General features: G+C 46.5%; 1 protein-coding gene across 1 annotated transcript in view; it reads left to right on the forward strand.

The window, feature by feature from the left end:
• The window catches only part of LOC146202159 (G-protein coupled receptor dmsr-1-like), a 291,558-nt gene extending 277,058 nt beyond the window's left edge, over positions 1-14,500 (forward strand). The window contains exon 3 of the mRNA XM_084584164.1: positions 11,436-14,500. Within this exon, the coding sequence (XP_084440290.1) occupies positions 11,495-12,676 (1,182 nt within the window). The 5' untranslated portion in view covers positions 11,436-11,494 and the 3' untranslated portion in view covers positions 12,677-14,500. The remainder of the gene's footprint in view (positions 1-11,435) is intronic.
• The last annotated feature ends 7,913 nt before the right edge of the window (positions 14,501-22,413 follow it).

A 22,413-nucleotide genomic window follows, 5' to 3' on the forward strand; every position in this document is an offset into this window, starting at 1 on the left:
CTGGAGATTCATTATAATTAGCCTCGCTGCAGACGTTTTCTGTAGCTAATGAGAAAATCCACTGCGTATTTTATTTTGCTCCTAAACTGTTAACGTGATTCTTTTTCAGAACTTCGAGCCGCTATTTCTTTTTTTATCATTAAGGCTTTTCTTAGACCTCACCGTTTCTCGCTCGTGAGTCTTTCACTTGATGTAGCACAGCTATGCCATGCACAATGCCTGCGAAAGATGCAGGTGTGTTTGTCTGTACGTGTCGCGCGGTCCGCAGTAAGCACAGCCATTATATATTCTTTAGAAATTATGAAAGTTCGATTCCGTTTTTTTTTTTTTTCGTTGCGTGCGCGGAAGAAAACACAATGCTTAGGTTAATAAATATAAATAGGAAATCACATTTTAAATTCAGTGTCACATAAGTGCCCCGTCTTAACAAACTACGACTAGAGGAACGTGCCATGTGCGTATTTCTCATATGTAAATCGTGATTATTATCAATAATTTGTAACTATTATATGAAGCACCAGCTGAAGCGACCTGCTAAGCAACGACGTCAACTTGCCTATACCGTCTGATGGTCGGTGCTATTAGATTCTCGAAAATTGAAAACAAAAACCAGTATAAAAATGTACGTCCTAGCCAAAAGTAACCAGGCTACAGGGTTTGCTTCTCAGCAGTGTTTGGAGCCCTTGATCTATTCCAAAAGGCAAAAAATGGTATTTACAGATAAGTGTGAGGTGCTTTCCGCACAGGTGGTTAATAATATGGCATGTCCTATAAACGTTTAGCTACAGGGCTAAGGAGCAAACCGTGCAGCCTGGTTACTTTTGGCAAAGACGGTACATTTGATATCTCTACGCCCGAAATCAGTATACCTTCTGGATTTTGTCGATTTACGCGTTATACGGAGCTGTCATCTGCCAAATATAGGTCTTCACTTCCACTGTCACAATAACATATAGCTGCTCTGTCCTTTGTTGTTGTCTCCTCCTCAATCGCCATTTCAGAATTTCCTTCTCTCGTGCTCCGCGTGACAGCTCCGTGACTGGTCGATGTGAGGGATACCGACGGAAGAGTGCAGTAATATCGCTGGTGATGCTGATAAAACAACGCAAACCACAAACGTTAAGGCCGAACCCTAGCCTGTGATGACGGGTGTGCCCGAAAAGAAAGTAAAATGCTGCAAGGTTCCCGGACGAGGTTTGCAAGACCCGAAAGCAGTCGGCTGCAAAGACGGCACCCACATACGCCGGAAATGCTCGCTTGGACACCCTGTACAGCGCGCGCCGTCGCGCTCGCTCCGCGCCAATCACTACGCGGTCGCCTCTTTCGCCTCCCTCCCGCGAAAGCGATGCGGAAGAGGCAGATCGAAGAAGCCGATATCTAACGAAGACGGCGAGTGCGAAGGGAACGGACGAAACGAACTGCAAGCCGGCCGCAAACAGGACCGAAAGACACAACCCTACAAAGCTTCTTTTCCTCGACGCCTTCCTTGAACGACCATAATTAAATTGCGCTTTAGGGACGAGCCAAAAAAATAAAAAATAAAAACAATCCAGTCGAGGCTTGCATTTCATTAACCTTTAATGCAGTGTTGACGGCCTGCCCTGAGGAATTCCTTGCGCGCGGCGAAACCCACCGAGAATCGAGTATTTCGGGGCTTGGCTGGATTTTTGTTTGTTCATCCCCTGCTTTTTTTTTTATTCAGTGCACGCTCACTTGATTGGGGAAGGGAGCGGGTGACGGTAACCACGTAAACTATGCGCGCCTAATGGCAGCTTCATCTCGGCGTGGTCGGCTTGGTGAACAAAGCGGCCGCCGGTACAGCGTATACCGCCAAGGCAACCGTCCACAGGACTCCTCCTGTCGAGTTCCAATTTGTGGGGCCTTTCCCCGCACCGCTGACAGTACGGGCACGTCACTGCACAGCCTCTCACTCTTAATTATTTAAGGAACTAATAAGGAGAGCACAAGTCGAAACTAATTGAAGCGTTTTGAGGGCATGCAACAAGTGAACAGCGTAATCTATCCTGTAATTTGCTTTATTGCTTCGGTATGGCCGAGGCCGCTAATTAAAAGAAAGAAGAAATGCTCGAGGATACGAGAAATTAAAACATATGCAGAGTGCTAGTGCGAAAGATTCATAAAAAAACTATTAGGATAACGAAGATGATCAAAGGCTGCAACACATGCTGACCCTGCTCGTTTGCGGAAATTCCAGACTCAAAGCGAACGCCGAGTGAACAAACCTTCTGGAAGCACACAAGGGCCCTTTTCAACCGCCAGTATCGAAACGGTTTTAATCAGACTGCGTCTTGGCACTGACTGCGCGGAAAGCCCGCTGCATCAAAGAGCGGACATTGCAGCACATCCTAGATGCGAGTCAGAAGAAGTCGACCACTGCCGCTAACTTGTCAAACACTGCAAAAAAACTTCGCCTGCATGGCCATACATACATTCTCCATTTAACTGACTTCGTAAAACAATGCTTCATCTGCATTGATCGTTGTGCGATGTTATGAATATTCGTACACCCAGTGCATACGCACTTTAATTACAGTACCCATAAATGAATTGTGGCTTTTCTCTGGTATATACCTCTTGCGTTGCGCATTACTAGGCTTTCCGTTTGTCGCTTTGGATTGCGAGCTGTATATTTTCTGTATTTCGCACGTGAAAAGATAATATTGTGTTGCGGTCGCGGCGAAAGTGATAGCGGAGTCCATCAGTGGCTGATCCATTGTGATTTGTGCCCATCTCAAATTTTCCTATCTTCTTCTTCGTTTACATGGCAGAGCCCGAGAATTCCAACATTGATCATGCACAGATTCCAAGAAGGCCCTTGACGGAATGCAGCAGCCAGTGTGTGTGTGTGTGTGTGTGTGTGTGTGTGTGTGTGTGTGTGTGTGTGTGTGTGTGTGTGTGTGTGTGTGTGTGTGTGTGTGTGTGTGTGTGTGTGTGTGTGTGTGTGTGTGTGTGTGTGTGTGTGTGTGTGTGTGTGTGTGTGTGTGTGTGTGTGTGTGTGTGTGTGTGTGTGTGTGTGTGTGTGTGTGTGTGTGTGTGTGTGTGTGTGTGTGTGTGTGTGTGTGTGTGTGTGTGTGTGTGTGTGTGTGTGTGTGTGTGTGTGTGTGTGTGTGTGTGTGTGTGTGTGTGTGTGTGTGTGTGTGTGTGTGTGTGTGTGTGTGTGTGTGTGTGTGTGTGTGTGTGTGTGTGTGTGTGTGTGTGTGTGTGTGTGTGTGTGTGTGTGTGTGTGTGTGTGTGTGTGTGTGTGTGTGTGTGTGTGTGTGTGTGTGTGTGTGTGTGTGTGTGTGTGTGTGTGTGTGTGTGTGTGTGTGTGTGTGTGTGTGTGTGTGTGTGTGTGTGTGTGTGTGTGTGTGTGTGTGTGTGTGTGTGTGTGTGTGTGTGTGTGTGTGTGTGTGTGTGTGTGTGTGTGTGTGTGTGTGTGTGTGTGTGTGTGTGTGTGTGTGTGTGTGTGTGTGTGTGTGTGTGTGTGTGTGTGTGTGTGTGTGTGTGTGTGTGTGTGTGTGTGTGTGTGTGTGTGTGTGTGTGTGTGTGTGTGTGTGTGTGTGTGTGTGTGTGTGTGTGTGTGTGTGTGTGTGTGTGTGTGTGTGTGTGTGTGTGTGTGTGTGTGTGTGTGTGTGTGTGTGTGTGTGTGTGTGTGTGTGTGTGTGTGTGTGTGTGTGTGTGTGTGTGTGTGTGTGTGTGTGTGTGTGTGTGTGTGTGTGTGTGTGTGTGTGTGTGTGTGTGTGTGTGTGTGTGTGTGTGTGTGTGTGTGTGTGTGTGTGTGTGTGTGTGTGTGTGTGTGTGTGTGTGTGTGTGTGTGTGTGTGTGTGTGTGTGTGTGTGTGTGTGTGTGTGTGTGTGTGTGTGTGTGTGTGTGTGTGTGTGTGTGTGTGTGTGTGTGTGTGTGTGTGTGTGTGTGTGTGTGTGCGCGCGCGTGTGTGTGTGTGTGCGCGTGCGTGCGTGCGTGCGTGCGCGCGCGCGCTCACTTAGGGGGCAGGAGGGTGAGGGGTCATTTTTAGGGTGCAAACTACATTCACCCCTATGGAGGACCGTTTAAAGTATACGTTTTCATGGTGTATTTTATGCGACGCAAATGTACTTTTTTTCTCCTGTCCTTTTTTTTTTTTGGTCAACAATCAACAAAAGATTCTTAGCAACCTTTTGTTGATTAAAGAAAAGGACAGGAGAAAAAAGTACATTTGCGTCGCATAAAATAAGGGAGGAAAGCGTAGCAGGGGGCGGCAAAAAGTTAGGTGGGCGGATGAGGTTAAGAAGTTCGCAGGGGTCAAGTGGATGCAGCTAGCACAGAACCGGGTTAGGTGGAGAAATATGGGAGAGGCCTTCGCTCTGCAGTGGGTATAGTCAGGCTGCTGCTGCTGCTGCTGATGATGATGATGATGATGATAAACAAAAGGTTGTTAAGTCGCTGTCGCGACATTTTCGCAAAGCCCACGTGCAGCAGTGCTGAAATATCGATGTCGTCTGAAAGCTATTTTCCCCTTTCCTGTTGAGGTCTTAAATGTGGGTTTTCATATGGGACTTGGGCGGATGCACGTGAATGGTACGGGAATGAGTATGCCGAGGGTCCGATGTGTACATAGTTGGCAGAAAACGAGAGCTCGCGGAAGTAAACAAAACGAGAGAGAAAACATGACGTATGCCGAAGTTCCTGCACTCATCCCTCTATCTTCACGGTGCTCTAGCGTATACTGCGCAGCCTCGCCATAAGAAACAGCGCGATTGGCGCTTCTAATGCAGAAATACGTTTTTCGGCTACATCTCGCACTCTCCATGTATTCTCTTGCACTCTATGAGCTCCTTCCAATGGTCCGTGTCTGCTAGAGTACCTAGATTGCAGTGTCGATTTTAAACTCTGGTCAGAAAGGAGGCTGCGACGCCAGGTAGCAGTATTGAGCGATTTTATACTTCAATGACGCAAAAATGTTGCTTTCAGTGTTACTGACCTGGTGTTGATGCCACAAACTTGAGTCCCTGGACCCGAATGGCATGCCCACCGCGATGACTCAGCGGTCAAAGTGTGCCGCGTTGCATAGATGGCTGGGTAATGGGCACATACGGTTAGCTAGAATTTTGTCTAAACCTCTAGACGGCCCTTGTTTAATCTTTTACGCACCTGCATTTAAATGCAGCTATCGTGGTTGCTGCGGTTGCCGCGGCAAGCTGCTGGTTTCTCTCTTACCAGTCCTTTTATTCTTACAGCCTTCTATTCGCAATATACTTTGACAGTGGCTTCCTTTTGGCGTTATAGTGTGCAAGCCCGTGCATTTTTATTTTCATTCAATTTCGATTTTTAATTTCTCATCTCTGGCTCGGTTGCGCCGCCACCACGTTTTCATATAGCCAAACGCAGAAATACCTGCGGTTTCTATTGGAGCCCTTCACTTCGAAAGCCAAGCTGCTCTTTAACTTCCTCCTTCGTCAATTTCCTCATGCGTGTCCACTGAAGACAGCTCAAGTGAACAGTGTCAAGTGAAGACAGCTGCAGCACCCCGGTAAATTTCCAGCGGCTCTAGTCGGTGACATAAATGCTTGATATTCATTCCGTTGTGATCAGTAAGTGCAACAGTATATGTTTTCGACATGGGTGTTGCATCTATTCTCAGAAGGAAATATAAGCTATTACCGCAGAAAGGAATTCTTGAATGCTCGCACTTTGAGAGCTTCCAAAAATGAGACAGGCTTTAGTCTTGCACGCGTCGAACACGAGAGCGATAAGACATCGCTCTGTTCGCGTCTGTGTATAGTGTTTACAAGCAGCTATTAGAAAGGGCCCAATCACGGCACGCTTAATAGGGGACGGCCATTTGGGCTCTTTTTACCCCTGGAATAAGTTACTAAAGGAATATTGAAAGGGACCCCAAGGTATCGAGAATCGAATGACGCTTACATTTGCTCTCTCCGTGACATGCCACTTGCACAGCATTGAAAAATCATACTTGAATTATTTTTTTATGTGTTGAGTCTTGCGTGAGGTGCCTCGCCATTGCATTTCTGCATCAGTAAGATTTACTCGCGCGAACATCGGCATAATTTTCCTCTCTCTGCGTGTTACACCAGAGTGTGAAACTTGGAAATGGAAAAACTGAGCCTCGACGAAAAACTCGTAAAATCTTTTCGAGTCGCATGTAATTATTTGAGGAGCAGGTGAACTACGAAATAAATTTGTGATAAAATTTCGCCAGCCGTGTGCATCGGCTTTCAGGCGATGTCTGGACGCTAGAAACCCTAATCGGGTGTACTAATGCGTCAACCGGCGCTCGAGTCACGAATTTCCATGTATCCCCCATTAGGCTTACACTCCTACGAAATGTCCTCTAATTCACTGAGAATAGAGCGGGACAAAATTGAAACTTTTTTAGCGTGATTTCATTATTTTGTTTTCTTTGACAAGCGGCTTTCCAGTTACCTCGAGACCGGACGGCATCGCGTGCAATAGACTTGCATCGCCTCATTCCAGATCAGCACTGTGGTTTAAACCGGATATTAAGGAAGGACCTAAATGTGTCGTCTTCGCTGATGAAAGGAATGCCTTCACGTTACCTGAAACTCGCTCACTTGAATTCTACCTGAATGTATTTGCCTTGCATGTTCTTCTGTCGAGTCACAGACTTCATTCTACGAATTCCTGCAGCTCGGTTTCTTCGGGAGAAGAGCGATCGTTTCCTTATTCCCCTTGTTCCCTCCACTGACTACACATACCGCGTCTTCCGGAACCGTCTCCAATACCGCAATCAAGCAGGGCGGCGAAATCATGCAAGAACCTGACTATCTGCCATCTCCACATTCACATTTGCTAGAACAACGCCAAGCGACGAATGGGTGGCGATTCATCTGACGTCGCTTTCGAGACATTTATCGAATCTATTTGCATGAGCAAACTCGAGAGCAACAGAGAAAAATACGCCTTGCAGCAATCACAGGAACGACAATCCTAGAGACCGACAGTTTAAAGAAAGCTTTGGTAGATGTCAATATTCGCCATTTGCGCACATGCTCAAAAAAGAAAAAAAATTATTCGAGTCAGACTGACGCAGCGGAGAAAGAGCTTTCATTCTGAGCTATTAGAATCTGTACACTCACTGAACAGCAAACTTGTTAGCTATTATATCCTTCTCAGTGCTTAAGAGAACGTGCACTACAGCAACTGACGTTAATGCTTGTGCTAAATGCATCCGATCACGCTGAACATGATTCTCAAATACCATGCCAATTAATAGTCAGCCATATGTGCAGGATTGCCAAATGGGAACCAGTGGCTGCGTACCTCAAGAAGTCCCATCTTAGTATAATGCTCGAAACAATAGCGAGTTTTGTAATAGCGGGACCATATTTCTTGTGGGAATAGGGTAATAGCGGGGTGCGACTGCACATGCTCAGAGTAAATGCTGCCTTCCCCACCGGCCTTTCATCCCAGCTTTCCGCGCGTGCGCATTGTCTGCCCGCAAATTCACGTAACCTATATGATCCCCCAGTTCTAAATCTCGCTGGTTCCGCATGATTTGTAAGCAACAAGAAAGAAATGTGCCCTTTTGGCTGGACATGGGGACATTGGATGGAGGGTCGTTTTCCTATACGGAGCTCACTTCCTGCTTATCAGACAGAATTAAGAGCAAGCTAGATAGCAGCCTCCTTACTCTTCTTAATGTTTCTCTCCAGCCCCTCGCCAACCCCTCCCCCCCCGCCCCTTTTCCCCCATATACAGTTTTTACTGCACAATGTTAAAGCTTTCTGCTGCCGTTTATTCCCTAATGCCTCATTTCGAGCTTATAGGTTACAACTTTAACAGCGAACATCACTATAGCCTTTGCTTGTGGCGGTACAAAATTTACGAGTATATTCGCATTAGCAACCTACAACAGTCTACACGTCCACAAAGAGTGAATAAACGCCGAACGATGGAATGGCGAGAAAGGAAATGTGGAAGAGAAGAATCTTAGAAGCTTTTTTCTTTTTTTGTAAAAGTCCATGTTGCAGCATGCGTTTGAACACTGCGGCAGGTTGAAATTGTTGCAGCCTATCCATGTACCCCACGTCGCGTAGCTGACTTCGGTATGAAGAATTTTTCTTAATCCTTAGTCAAGCATAGTCTGTCTCTACAGGGATAAATTCAAAACTCAGGGATCGCTTATCTACTCGTGGAGGGAAAAAAATAAAGATGCAGAAAAAGATAAACACATGTACATAGCTTCGTACCGCGGATAGCCGTGCTTGCCTACCCGACAGGAAAAAAAGAGTGGAAATTGTGAGAAAGTGGCGAAAAATTCCTACTACGAGCAAAACTTTCCTTAAACCCATGGCGCTTTCTAAGCTCCAGACTCCCGTGTATACCCCATTCACCGCGGCGCCACGCTGGCGATATATTCGCCATCACCACCCAAGTTTACAGCTCCTACCAGGACTTTATTATTTACAGTAATAAAGTAGTAAACATTTACTACATCTAATGCTACGTCGTTGTTTTATTGTCCTATACCATCATATGCCTACGCAGTCGCCGCTGAGTTCGCTCATATCTTCGCGCGTTTCATCGTCGAAGGCTGAAACGCATCCTTCCGTTTGCTTGAGCGTAGTTTATTCAAGCTGGTACGCAAGCGGTGTGCACTTTCTTAACGCTAACACGTATGCCTACTCAATATGCCTCATTGCGCCCGCCAAATGGGCCTCACGATTCCAGCAACACAAGTGCCAAGGAAAGGCAAGAAGTGTGGCAAGTGGTTTGCTTAAGAGAGCCCAGATTCATGACCGGAAAGGTGAAATAAGTGTTCGAATGGCAGAACCGCTGTACTAAAACGATTTCCGCGCTATTGTTTTGTCTTTGTTTTCTCTGCCCGCTTAATGCAATAATTTTCTGCACATTATTTACTGACATGCTCAGCTTAACCCATTTTAATGCACCAGCGAGACCTCCAATCGATGTTCTTACCGTACTTTGTTGCATCACACGCGAGTTTTTTGTGCGCAAAGTTCTGCAGTTTGCAGTATTTCTCGGCTTTATGCGTACTTTTTCTTTCTTTCTTTTTTTTTTTCTGGCGTAAATTCAATTAAGTGGCGATGCGTTTGCTATTGTGACCCTCAACAAACCTTTTCTGATACGAAGTGCTAATATTACTCACATCCACTTTAGATTTAACTTCCGATTGTAGTCAATATTGAGTCCCTTTTCGTTACAATAATCTTAGCATTTCTCTCATCTTCGTGCCTCAATGTGTTGCTGAAATTTCAAAATGGTTTCAAGCTAGTTCATTTTCATTGTGTACTGTAATTAAAGCCCGTTACGGTTGAAGCTATTTTCAAACCCATGCCATGCATGCCAACCTTCTCTTGCGACTGGTGCATTTGAGTAGCGAAGCGTTGCTTTTATTTTTTTACTTTCGGCTTGCTCTTGAACTTCTAATAAGCCCCGTCTGTTCAGTTCTACATCTACCCGGCTTTTGGCTTGGTTGTTCTACCACCAGTTTTATATACTAATTTCAATTCAGAACTTCATTCTGCCGTCGCTTCCTAGAAAGGCATTGCCCAAAAACTACTTTTTGGATGTCGTAGCAGCGACCAAGCTGGTTTTTATTAGCAGGCATTTTTCGTTCTCTATTCAAAGGCGTTGTGCCGCATCGTATATAGAATTACAGCACATGCCTGATGGTTCACTGTAATATGATGGAACACAAAAAGAAAAAAAGCCGTTTCTTTCTGAAATGATCATTTATTGAAAGTTAGCGTTGTGTGCGTCTCCTCCTCATGGCCGTGTCTTTTAGCGCTATGGAGCCTACCCTTCACGGTCGGTGGTCGGTCATGTGACAACTGACGTCATACCATAGCTAGAGACAGGGTAGCAAGTCGGCTCTTTAGCGCACCGTATTTATGCTCCACGATCGAGCGGTGGCGGTGGTCGGTCACGTGACTACTGACGTCATACCAGAGCGAGAGATGGGGGACCAAGTCGGCTCTTCAGCGCGCCGCAGCTACGCTCCACGGCCGGTCGACCACCTGCGAACGGCGGCAAGCGATTGACGTCATGCAAATTGCAAGAGCTTGCAGGCCTTGCTGCGGTTCATTGGCCTACAGAAAGAACGATCTGTGAATGAATAATAAAGTTTGGAGACGAATTAAAAATATGCCTTTCATTTCGTTGGTACACAGGAGATTAGCAATGTGCACCACCACAAGCGAAACACTTTGCGTAGCCAAGCGGACATTGCTTTCGCAATTTCCTGGCTTAACTAAAGCTAAGCCCCAGCTAATTTTTTTGCTTTGATATTATGAGCCAACAAGCCCATGCATCTACCCTTCTGAATAAATGTCATTTGAAGCAGTCTGGCGTTCGCAGTCCGCTGTCTCTTTAAGAAACCGCACTTATTACATTGTCGCAGCCATGGAGAGCAGCAACTAGCTCAAATATTCTTTAACAACTTCTAAACTGGCACTTCCTTCCTAAAGGCAATAATTAATGTGTTAACTAATCAGTATTTTCATATTGTTAACTCCATGAAGAAAAAAAAAGCGGGAGATTAGGCCACTCTACTGTGAGCAGCCCTCAGCTAGTTTCAATTGGCTAGGGCATGCTGTCTTTAAAACGTTTCATTGCATATAATTAGAACATCGGGAATTTCTTAAAAGCTTCATTTTCAACCCAGAACTGAGAGTTGGGGCATTTTTCTTGGTGATGCCTACTCTGCAGATAAACAAGGAACATGAGGTCAGGTAATTTAGGCAGCAAACGAGGCCACGAACACGGGACTAGGTCATCTATACGTAGCCATACGTAATAAAGGTTCGTGACTAGGGCCTTTATCTGGTCGGTTATTGAAGTTAACTAGCACCTGGACGCATGCAAAGCGCTGACCAGCCTTAGTTACCAGGCAAAGACAGCATTTATAAATTAACTCTGGCTTCCAGGTACTTTTCTTTCATATTATACACGGCTTTGCGTGAACGAAAGTAGGTGTGTGATATCTCCGGACATTATTGCTCTAGGTTTCACGGCAGGAGAAACGAAGATCAGGTGAAAACTGAGCCGAAGAAGTAGAAATGACGAAGTCATTGAAACATTTCCAAAGACGATAAAGTCTCTGCTGCTAAAGTTTACAGTTCAAAGCGCTGTCCATTGCAATGGCACGGGTGAATTGTACCGTACATGCTCTCAGTTATGATTTAACTTGGCATCGCAATGAAAATATAAAACGAAAGTTGAAGAAAAACTTTCTTCAGTCAGGGAAATGAAGTGTCTGCATTTTTCGCAATGATCGATTCAAGGTTGAAAAACCTGATTTAATTTTGTTGTATGTAGCAGCATGAACCAAATGTATTTGTAAGATTCTAGAAATCCTCTGCGTTGTCAGCTTATGGCTCTTATGAGGCTGCATTTTGTGACAGCTCAGAAATTTCGTGCTATGAACCAAAAATGCATTTTTCTCTCTGCAGCGCACGACGCTTCTGGGCTGCCCGGTCGGTCGGCGACAACGAGCGCCCCTGAAGCACTCATGGCCGAAGTTCTCAACGTTAGCGGTATGCTGCAGATCGCGGACAGCCTCTACCTCGACGAGGAGAACCTATCCCTGACGGAGACTAACCTGAGTGGCTCATTCCCCGGCTTCGACGTTTTCGAAGACGAGGAGCTTCCCTACCATGGTGCCGAGCTGGGTCGTTTCCACGCTTGGTACACGAGCCACCTGCACGGTTACTTGAGCATGACCGTGTGCGTGTTTGGCATTCTGGCCAACGTTCTCAATATCATCGTGCTCACTCAGCGCAACATGGTGTCCCCAACGAATGGCATCCTGACGGGGTTAGCCGTGGCTGATATGTTAGTAATCGCCACGTACCTTCCGTACACCATCACAACGCACGTGATGCCCCCAGCACGTACGCAAAGCTTCGGCACGGCCGTCTTCATCCTAGTGCACGCGCACGTGAGCGTTGTCTTCCACACAGTGTCTACGTGGCTGACCGTGACGCTAGCCGTGTGGAGGTTTCTGGCCGTCAGCTTCCCGGCCTCGAGCAAAGAGTGGTGCAGTATGCATCGCGCCCGCTGGGCCGTCGTCAGCGTGTACGTCTCGTGCGCGCTCTGCTGCTTGCCCGTGTACCTTTCCTTCACGGTGCACCAGTCCGGCACGCCCCAGGAGCCATCGTACAAGGTCGACTTCAGCAACATCACGCGCGCCAACGGCGCCTTCCTCCAAAACCTAAACTTCTGGACCTACTCGGTCCTCATGAAGCTCGTGCCGTGTGTGGCTCTCACAGGCCTCAGCTTGGGCTTGCTACGCGTACTGTACGAGGCAAAGGCGCGCAAACGACGCCTCAGGCGAGGAGCCAGCGGCCACACTGGCCACGGCGGTGGGAGCGAGGAGGCCCGCGACCGAACCACGCGCATGCTGCTCGCCGTCCTGCTGTTGTTCCTGGTCACCGAGTTCCCGTCCGGTATTGCGGCTCTTCTCAGCGGTATCCTGGGCGACGACTTCTTTTTGCACGTCTACATGAACTTCGGAGAAGTCATGGACATCTTGGCACTTGTCAACAGCGCCGTCAACTTCATCCTGTATTGCTCTATGAGCAGGCAGTTTCGGAAGGCGTTCGCTGCTCTCTTCACGCCCCGCATCGTGGCCAAATGGTTTCCCTTGACTTCAGAACCACCGAACAGCACCTACGCCACCACGTGTGTCTAGAGCAGGCTGCACGCGGTGGCGCCGCACTTGTTGGTTGCCTGCGAGAGTGCGCGAGCACATTGACTACTTCGTCACCGCGTTTCTTCGTTTTGCTCATGTGCTTAAGGACAGTATCTAAGTCACCGTTGCCCGTCTAGCGTACTAGGTTAACTTGTGACGCACTTTCACCTCCGCTCTTCCATCACACTCATCACTGAAATCAAAAGGTTTCACAAGGTACTGAACAGACCACAGGGCTCGAAGGATGCTCTAACCTGGCCAAGCTAGTATTGGAAGGCCATGTGTCGGCCACAGCAGAACATGGAGGAACTCAACCAGCAAAGAAAGCCGCTTCGCGTTGGCCGCAACGGGTGTGCGCGAAGTGTGCTTTGCTCTAGGTTTTGCTCCTTCAGCTCATGTTGCAACTGGCTCAAAATATAGCCACTAGTCCTCCACGGGGTGAGTGAAGTGCCAATAGAGATTGTATGTACGCGTACTCAGTGATGGGTTGTGTCTGAGAGAGAGTACTGGCAGTATATGAATTACCTAGTCAGCCAACGCAACACAAGTAGGCAGTGTCGCCCTGGGCCCACAACCAGACTGCCACAAGAAACAAAAACAGGCTGGGACTGTGAGGGAACACGTGATGGGAAACCTTTAAGAACGTGTTTTAATGTGAGAAACTAACAGTAAACGCGACCATTAGGTTAGATAAGCGTCTGACTTGTAACGCACAGAACATTTTCTGCCCACGAGACGCCCAGAGGCTTCCAGTTGGTCTCCAGTCTGCAGAAACTAAGAGTGTGAATGCTCTTTTTCTTTACGCCATGGTTGCGACTCCAGTTCATTTAGCCTTCCGCTCTTCCCGTATTGTACTTGTAAAATAATACAAATACTTAGCAAGGGTGGCACATTGGACGGCTTGCAGGTTCGGACATTTGCACCTTGCGATTCGGTGCCATTTCCAGCAGCCGAGTTCAAGCGCTACGGTCGACAACAGTGCGGCAAAGACGTTGCTGAGAGTTGTGTGAGTTGTGTATACGTTCCACTGCGTGTGTTGTTCTGGAACTTTTAAAGGAAAAGGCGCCAAAGAGTCCCGTCAAGCTTGTTCACGAGAACAATTATTTTCATTGCTTCATGTGCGGTAGGTCTTGCGATATGCAAGCCCATATGTGTGTCAACCTCGACATGGTCTCACAGAGACCTTCAGCACGTTGCTGCGGCGATGCGTACGCGACTAGATCCTGGTGGTGTAGCTTACTCAATATCTTGTTGTTAGCTGAGGCATCGACTACGTTTCCTCTCTGAGTGCAGCGGATAGGCACGCGCTTAGCGTGTGCTCGCTCAGCGTTCTAGTCATTATCATTATTCGGCAACGCTAAATTTAGAGCACACGGGCGGCGCTTTTCTTGTTGTTGATGCCCGGACGCTGCACAGAGCCTCCAGGCAGGAGGGGAGGAGACAGTGCAGTAGCTGAAATTCCTTTCCTGTACATAGTCATGCCACTGTTAGACACCCTCTTTTATTGCGTTAATAGTACAAACACATGTTCGTGTTCAAGGAGTCCCGATGAGGGCTAGGCTTTGTCGAGTCGCACTTAAGCGACTTTTACCCGTCACCCCCTTTCCCCCTTGAGAGAAAAAATAAACTTTGCTTTGATTTAATTTAAATATGATTTGAATTTGACTGTCTCTGCTAGCACCATATTTCGTCAACAAGACCTAGCAGTATTAGATTTCTTCAGCAATTTATAGGCAACTTCAGCCACTAGTATATGCGACATTTTTGGTTTCGCCAGTTGCATCCGCTTAAATTCAAGGGCTGCAGTCAAAAACCACGCTGCATAGTGACACGCGCGCGCACACACACACACACACACACACACACACACACACACACACACACACACACACACACACACACACACACACACACACACACACACACACACACACACACACACACACACACACACACACACACACACACACACACACACACACACACACACACACACACACACACACACACACACACACACACACACACACACACACACACACACACACACACACACACACACACACACACACACACACACACACACACACACACACACGCACGCACACACACACACACACACACACACACACGCGCGCGCGCGTGCGCGCGCACGCACGCACGCACACACACGCACACAAACGTAACCCCATAACGAGTTGCAAAAAATACTTTGCTACACACGGATCACAAGATTATAACTACGGTGTTTTGCTTTAGCGCAGAAAAATTTGTTCCGGATTAACGAATAACAGTGGCTTCCGTCACGGGCGGTAAATGCGCATAAAGACTGTAAACAATTCTGACATCTTATTACATATATGATTTTGTGTTCATGAGGTGAAAAATTCGATCATAATCATCTACTGCCTTTCCAAAAAGGATACGGCAAAATCACGAGCAGCACGGTGGCTCTTACGCGGTACTGGGTCAGGTGCTGTAGGAGTACATAATGAAAGCATGTCCTCGCACACCGTTTTGTTTATGTTAAAGAGCCAGCTATTCCCTCTTGCGCACCGCTACTTGGATGAAAATTACCCATACTTCTCAAGATCCAAAAGTTGTTAAATCCTGTGCTCAAATTTTCAAATGCGATGACTGTTTTCCCATGTTCAAAAATGTAACGTTCTTCTTTCCGGGAAGGCTGTCAAAGCTTCATGTTTAAGAAATTGAACAACATTAATCCTAACGTCTTGATCTCAAGATCGGCGCCGTGTGCGCGATTTTTGCACTTTTTTTTTTCATGCTGAAAGCCTGTATAGAGTTTTTGTACTCGCCAGCCGGCTCGAAATCCTGTCACCTTCCCTCCGTCTGCGGTTGTGCACTGCGTTCCGGCGAGCGGTCGGTGGAGGGATAGCCTGCACCGCTGTAGGGCACCGCTTATTACTATCCCCGTTGTTATTGTGGTTGTTGTTGCCTGTCCGAAGCGTCGTGGACACCCGTGCGTTACTTGTTCGTCGTCACGAGCCCCCCTCCCGCGAGGGGAGCGAAAGCGTTCGTTGTACCTGTCGCGGAAGCCGCGCCGAGCACCCTACCCGTGACTGGTCGCCGGCCGGCGCCGCACAAAGACCGCGCTCGAGAGGGCCGCCCGCGTCACCCACGCGAGGCCGCTGTCCCCTCCTGCACAAGCTTATTCCCCACCCGCCCTCTCCCCTCGTCTACTTCCCGAGCCCTTTTCTGGCAGAGCATGCTGCGCATGACGGCGTCGCACGGCTGCCTCAGAGGGCGACACTGATGCCCATCGTGGACCGCTGCTGTTCCTGCTGTCGATGCTGCTGCTGCTGCTGTTACTGCTGCTGCTGCTGCTGTTGACACACCGTGCGGCCAGGCTTCACTCTACTGGCGTGCACTATGCCGCAGGGCGGCTAAACAGCCTGCATTCTCTGCTTTCGTTATTGGCGCTGTAGGAAGCTTTGGAAGTTCCTTGGAGGGATGTGTTTGTCCTCCGTTTGTTTTCGGGCTGAAATGAAAAATAAAAAATAAAAAATGCAGAGTCAGGTTGCATGGTCAAACGTACCAGACCGTCTTATGGTATTGTAAGTTGATTAAAAACTCGCCCCGGGGTCTCGATTGTCATTTCCTGTATGCGAGAGAGCTAACGAGCGGCTTAGTGCTCTGCGCACAGATTTGGTCCGTTTGGTGGCTCGAGCAATGAAGCGCGCAGAGGGAAGAAACGTCGATCGCTGTGGCGGTGTGTGTAGCATTTTCTTTTCTTTTTCTTTAAATTTTACATATGCTCTTTATGGAGATAGCGAGAATTCCATGAAGATAAGGGAAGTCTAATTAATTTCTCGCGTTATTTAACCCCCCCCCCCCTGCCGAAGAGAAAAAAAAAAGCCCAGAAATGTGTAAAAGTAGCATGTGCACAAAGAAAATATAAGCTGAGCAGCAGGGCCAGAAGGACTGAGTCTCGCGTTACTGGAATGTCTCGTGTTTAGAGCTTGCGATTAGGCCTTTTTGTTTTTTTTACCACCGTCAGCTACACTACTGTAGCAGAGCTTCAATACATGCAATAAAGTTTTAATGCATTAGCGTTGGTAAAATATATATATATATATATGGCTCTGGTATTTGCGACAATTAATGGTGTGTGGCGTGGGTCGTACGACCGGGGCACTCGAGACTAAAGGCGGCAAATCCCGACGTTGCTGCATAACATAGAGGCAGGGAGGATCTCCACCGTGATTTAACAATAGAATAGGCTGGGTTTAGACAATGCTAACAGCTGCAAAAGGAAACCGTAAAACGAGATCTACGTTTAAGGAGGACATTTTCTTTTCGTATAAGGGCTCAGAGGTCACTATACTGCCCATCATGTAATCGACGCAAAGTGTTTGTGGCACAAGGTAACGAGACGACTTCTTCTGTTCACGGTTGAAACAGAATTCTCTCTGGGGTGTCGTTAGTGACTGGATTCCAAAATGCTTTTTTTTTCTGTCACGAATTCCTCTTGTGTTACTGTATGAGTCGATGCGGGTGTTGTTCATGTATCAGGCTAGCTTAGCACCGCGGCCAAGTATAAGCGCAGTGCATTGAGCAGCCTGTTTTCCCGTGGTTGAGGTTGTTTGAACTATTACAGGCTGAAGTTGCCGCAAAGTACTGTTGTCTGTTCCACTGAATGTGATTTATCACGATCTGTCAACTGTTTAGCCAGTCGAGTAAATTTTACACGGAAGCTCTTTAGAGACGTGCACAGCGCGAGTGTAGAGCGTTATGAAAAAGCCGAAAAGTCGTACAATACGTTTGTTTTGCTTCACAAATGTTGGTGAAACGTTAATTAAACATGTATGTGTGCAAGAAGGCGTTGCGCAGCTAAAAACAATTAATGCTGCGTGTAAGGTGTGTAAATAAAATAAATAAAGCTTTGCACTTGAGGTCTCCTTAAATCTAGCACTTGGAAGTCGAAAGTGGTGCACGAATTTTGCCTGTGACTACGTTCTGGGCAAAACTAACTTCGATGGACGTTTAAAAAAAATCCCTTGTCAGTAACCCTCCAACACGACATGTGATCCCCTAAGTACGTAGTTTCATGCGACGAACTTGACGTCTTTATTACCAAGAGTCGCCGAGAAATCAATTATTGCTATGTTATTTATTAACAGTTTTTCTTTACATTACGTACAGTAACTTTATAGGACAGAACTGAGCTCAACTTGCATAAAACGTTCCGAACTTCTTATTGTTTATTTCTATTTCACCACCTTGCCAAAAGAATGTTCTTTATGTGTGGTTGTATGTATTTAAAGAAGGGAAAGGGAAAAGCTTTCAGTTCAATCAGCGTTTGTTGCTGCGCACTTAGCTTTGCTTTCGTACAAAAACTATAATTGTATATCTTGATTGGTTATATTTCTATTCGTTGTTCGTTTCTGTTTTCGACTTGCGTTCCAATGACACAACTTGTACACTTAGCAGGGTCAGGTTACTCTTTTTTTTTTTTCGAACAACTGACTTAAACCTTAATTCTCAGTCGATTTCATTGATGAGCAGATCTTTTTGACTATGGCAGCCGTACGGGACTGAAGGAAGGGCAGAATGATGCTATCTTCAGCATCGGTGAGTAGCTAACATTAACGACCGCGAGAGGGGGTCTTTTCGCACAAGCTTCAAAGCTTAAAAATCGCAGCCGCTGTACAGGCTTCATTATCCATGTGCACCTCTGCACTGACAATCCTGATCCCTACAAAAAGAATGACTGCTACGGACAAGGAACTAAAGTACATATAAAAATTCCAAACAGGGCGACTTCTCCGATAGCGTGTGGTGAGACACATAGATTTTCATCTTGTATCCCAAGTGAGCGTTGCTGCTTGTGAGGTGAGGCATGTATGTGCTGTTGGTGTTCAACGTACCATCCATTTGTGTGCCCAGTGACTGTTGTGCAGTGCGAGTATTTTGCTTCCTTTCTGCCTTTGTTGCGAGCAAATTCTACAAAATAAATTGCTGCGGCTTGAAGCCGTTTTCAAAATCCTTGATTTTGCTCAGTCTTTGGTGCTGAAAATAAAATTATTTATCCCATGTGCCTGCTCGCCGTTTCTTTGCTCTTTCCTTCAAGGGTGTCCAAGTTTATAGGTAGGTCATCTTTAAAAGGTTTTCTGCATGAGACGCTTTTTTTTTTCACCCCTTATGGCTGCAACGCTGTTTGTAAAAGTTGATAGGGGCTGTAAAAATTTCCTGAAATCGACAAGTTCGTAACCCCGAAGTAGACGAAGATTTCTCGAGCAGACTATCAATTCATCGCGTAAAGAAAAGTTGGTCAGTTTTGCCTCGTGCCTCCTGAACGGGCGAAACATCATTGCACGGTTACCGTAGCTCCTCGAAGTAATGAGAGCCTTCAGGGCATGTACTTTTGCCTCAGTAGGAAGGCAGCATCCACGACCTCACAAAATTACTGCTCTCACTCGACGACAGCGTCCATATCCTTATAAATGCACAACTTTCTCTAGCCGGCAACAACCTTCCGTAAGGTACTGAAGGCAAAATTTCGGTGACGATCTGAGGTGACCTTGGTTACCTGAGTGCTTGTGTGAACGTATTACGTCGTTCAGCGTTCTGAATTACACATACTTATATCAATTTATACCATTTTGACACTTAGTTTGTCTGAACTTTCCTGCTTCAGTCGTGAATTCCCTTCGTGAGGCCGGGTTCATGTGTCTAATGCCAAAAATGAGTCCACGACACACCTCTTCAAAAACCTTGATGTCAGCGATATGAGCGAATTGTTAACTGATTCTTTTAGGCTTCTTTAACGAAGCCACAGTACACACAGGAGGCTGCGACTTTGGCGTTTCTTCGTTTTCCTTCCATAAAAGCTTTTCTAATATCTGCCTCGAATGACAAGCTTGGCAGATAAAATCGAGGTCGTACACTCAATAAATACAATGGCTTGCTCTGTGGATTCAAAGCGAACATTTAGATATAGGGTAAAGCCCTAAAATCTCGCTAAATAATGCACAAACGGTTTAGTTTTGTGCGCGCAATAAAATTATAAAACCTTGTGGTGGCAAGGAGGTGCTAACTTCAGTAGTTAAAAAGCTTTGTCCATAACGCCTCCATCATGGTGGATCGAGGAAAAGCCATGCCAGCAGTGTCGTGTCAGCACCATTCGTGCTGCTGATGTGGCTTACTGCATGCTTACGGGTGCGATTCAGCGCGAAGCTGACATGGTAGCTGATTACTCAGTATCTCATTAGATCAGTAGGATTCTACTGCACGGTGTCAAAATCAACATCAGCTGGAGAGGTAATTAGAACCGAACCTGTGTTGCTTACTGGAACGGAAACCAAGGGTAGGAGCCAATTTAAACTAATCCGGAAAATCATGCTGATGCTGCACGCCATGCATAACTGTTGAAACAAAATTAATGGTTTTCGCTGCCAAGAACCAACACACGCTCTTAAGTGACGGGGCACTGCGTTGCTATAAAATTGAACTTCGCACGCCAAAACATTCGCCTCAAATTCCATAAGAATATTTCGGCACCGTTGCAGCGTTACCTGCTTAGTCTGCTCTATTTCTTTAATGTGCTTTCAAGACTTCAAGGCGCTACGGAAAGGAAAGGACCGTTGAAAAGGTAAAAAGTGCAAACTCAGAAAATGAAAACGTACAGGACGGTTACGAGTGTGTAAATCCGACGTTTGAATTTTGGCTGTGGCGCGACCGTAAAAAAAAAAAAAAAAAAAAAAAAAAAAAAAAGAACAAGGAAAACGAAAAGTCAGATATCTTTAGTTTTTGTTCCTTGCAGTGTCAGAAATCAGGAGGTGAATCAGCAAATGTATAGGACCTTATTGATATTTTGAAGTGAATATATTTAAAAAAAATTACTTAAAGCAGCGACAGACAACCTGTACGCCTGTTAGACACACTGGAACGTATCTTGCACATTCCTCCATTCTCGCCATAGCTCTTTCATGTTAGCCATCCTCTGGGTTCTCTCCGTGGCGGCTCACCTTCTTGTTGCGCATTCCACCGCTAAGTTTCATCAATTATCCTGTCTAAATGAATTCCTCACGCGTTCCAGACACCGGAGCAAAAAGAATTGTTGAAATTGGAGCATGGAAACGAAAGTATATGCACTCGAAAATAAAGAAAAAGAAACATTGGATAGAAGCGTGTTTCGCTCGTCAACTTCTCTTACTCCGTGCCGAGACTGAACGCTGCCAATCATAATCGCACCTTCCACGCACGCAGCGGAAGTTTTCATGTAGCCGTTGTCTCGAAAGGGCAGCTCACAACAGCGGCTATTAACGAAGACAAAGTTTCGCGTACGGACCGAAAGCACAAAAGGGGCGAAAAACGCAAGAAATAAAGCTCCCCAGGTATTATACTGAAGACAGAAAACGACGCAGGGGACAGGACATAGAAAAGAGGCAGATAGGCGCTTTTCTGAGGGAGAAAGAGAGGGAGTCAGGCTTTTCTGTGTCCTATCTCTTGCGTAGTTTTATGTCTTCAGTATAATGCCTTATCAACCATATAGCCCCTCATCACACACTCCTCAAATCTCGAGGTATTCCTCTGTTTGCAGGATTGGAAGGCACGCCGGCTCTCACCAACCTCGTTTTTTTTTTTTTTTTTTTTTTTTCGGTATTGCTCTTTGCATTTATAGCCGAGGTTCAATTGCCGGCTGGTTTTATTTTTGTCGCTGCCTTGTCGGTGCGGCTTGAGTAGAACGCTGCGCTCGCCTTCGCGAAAGTTTGAAGCTAAATGCAAAGTGTCGCACGTACCTGGCACTATTCTTACTATTTTTCACCCTCTTTTACGCCTTCGTTTCCAGCTTTGCCCCTTGCGAAACGCTCACACCACTCACAAGCATCAATTTTTATATCCAGTTCCTGATCACGAAGGAAACAAGTTGCAAATGGGTGCTTGACGAATCAGAAATGCAGCGCCCAGTCTGGCTGCTACCTCATTTCCGCTGCCAAAATTCACTGCTGCGCTCCGACGCCATTGGCTGGAAACGAGCATTAGTTGAGAAGATTAAAATATTTAATGTGGCGATTGCACCGACCTCTTTGGGGTGCTCAGGCACCGCAGTGTCCCATACAACGTAGGAAAATTATAAAGACCACACGCTCAGCTAACATCGCATGGTGCTATTAGCTTCCCTACCCCTAGGCCACCCATCACTTTCCACTTCCTATCTCTCTCTCTCTCTGTCTTCGCTCTCCAACTATCCCCCTTCCTCACGAGAAGTAGACTGGGTGATTTTCATCTCTCTGAGACCGGCCAACAGTGGCAGGTGCGCGGCGGGCACCGATGTCGAAGCCGACGATGCGACGGTACGAAACTCAGTACCGAGATAAGAACTGATGCTGGTATAATAAACATATATCAGAAGATCAAAATAGAGCACTCGGTGATGATATTAAGCGCGGATAAATCGAAAATTGCTACGACTGAATTCGACCGGTGGTTCCACTCAACAGTGATCTTTAGCAGAAAAACAATTAAGTACAACAGGAAAGCTCACTTATTTAATGGCAAGAATCACTACCTGATAGTTAGAAACTATGCAGGGGCCCATCTAAGATGGACCAAGATTTAAAAAAAAAAAAAAAGAAGAGAAAAACCGGCTGCCTAAACTTGGCAACGCCATAGCTTAGCGGTCGGCGTAAGCGGGCGCCAGGGCAGTGGTGGCTGCTCCTTACAGGCGTTTCTTGCGCTTCCCCTACGCTTTCGCGCCACGCGGCTGTACAGGC

This window comes from Amblyomma maculatum, chromosome 1, assembly GCF_055883805.1.
Source record: "Amblyomma maculatum isolate TAMU_Amacu chromosome 1, ASM5588380v1, whole genome shotgun sequence".
In the NCBI taxonomy this organism is placed as follows: Eukaryota; Metazoa; Arthropoda; class Arachnida; order Ixodida; family Ixodidae; genus Amblyomma; species Amblyomma maculatum.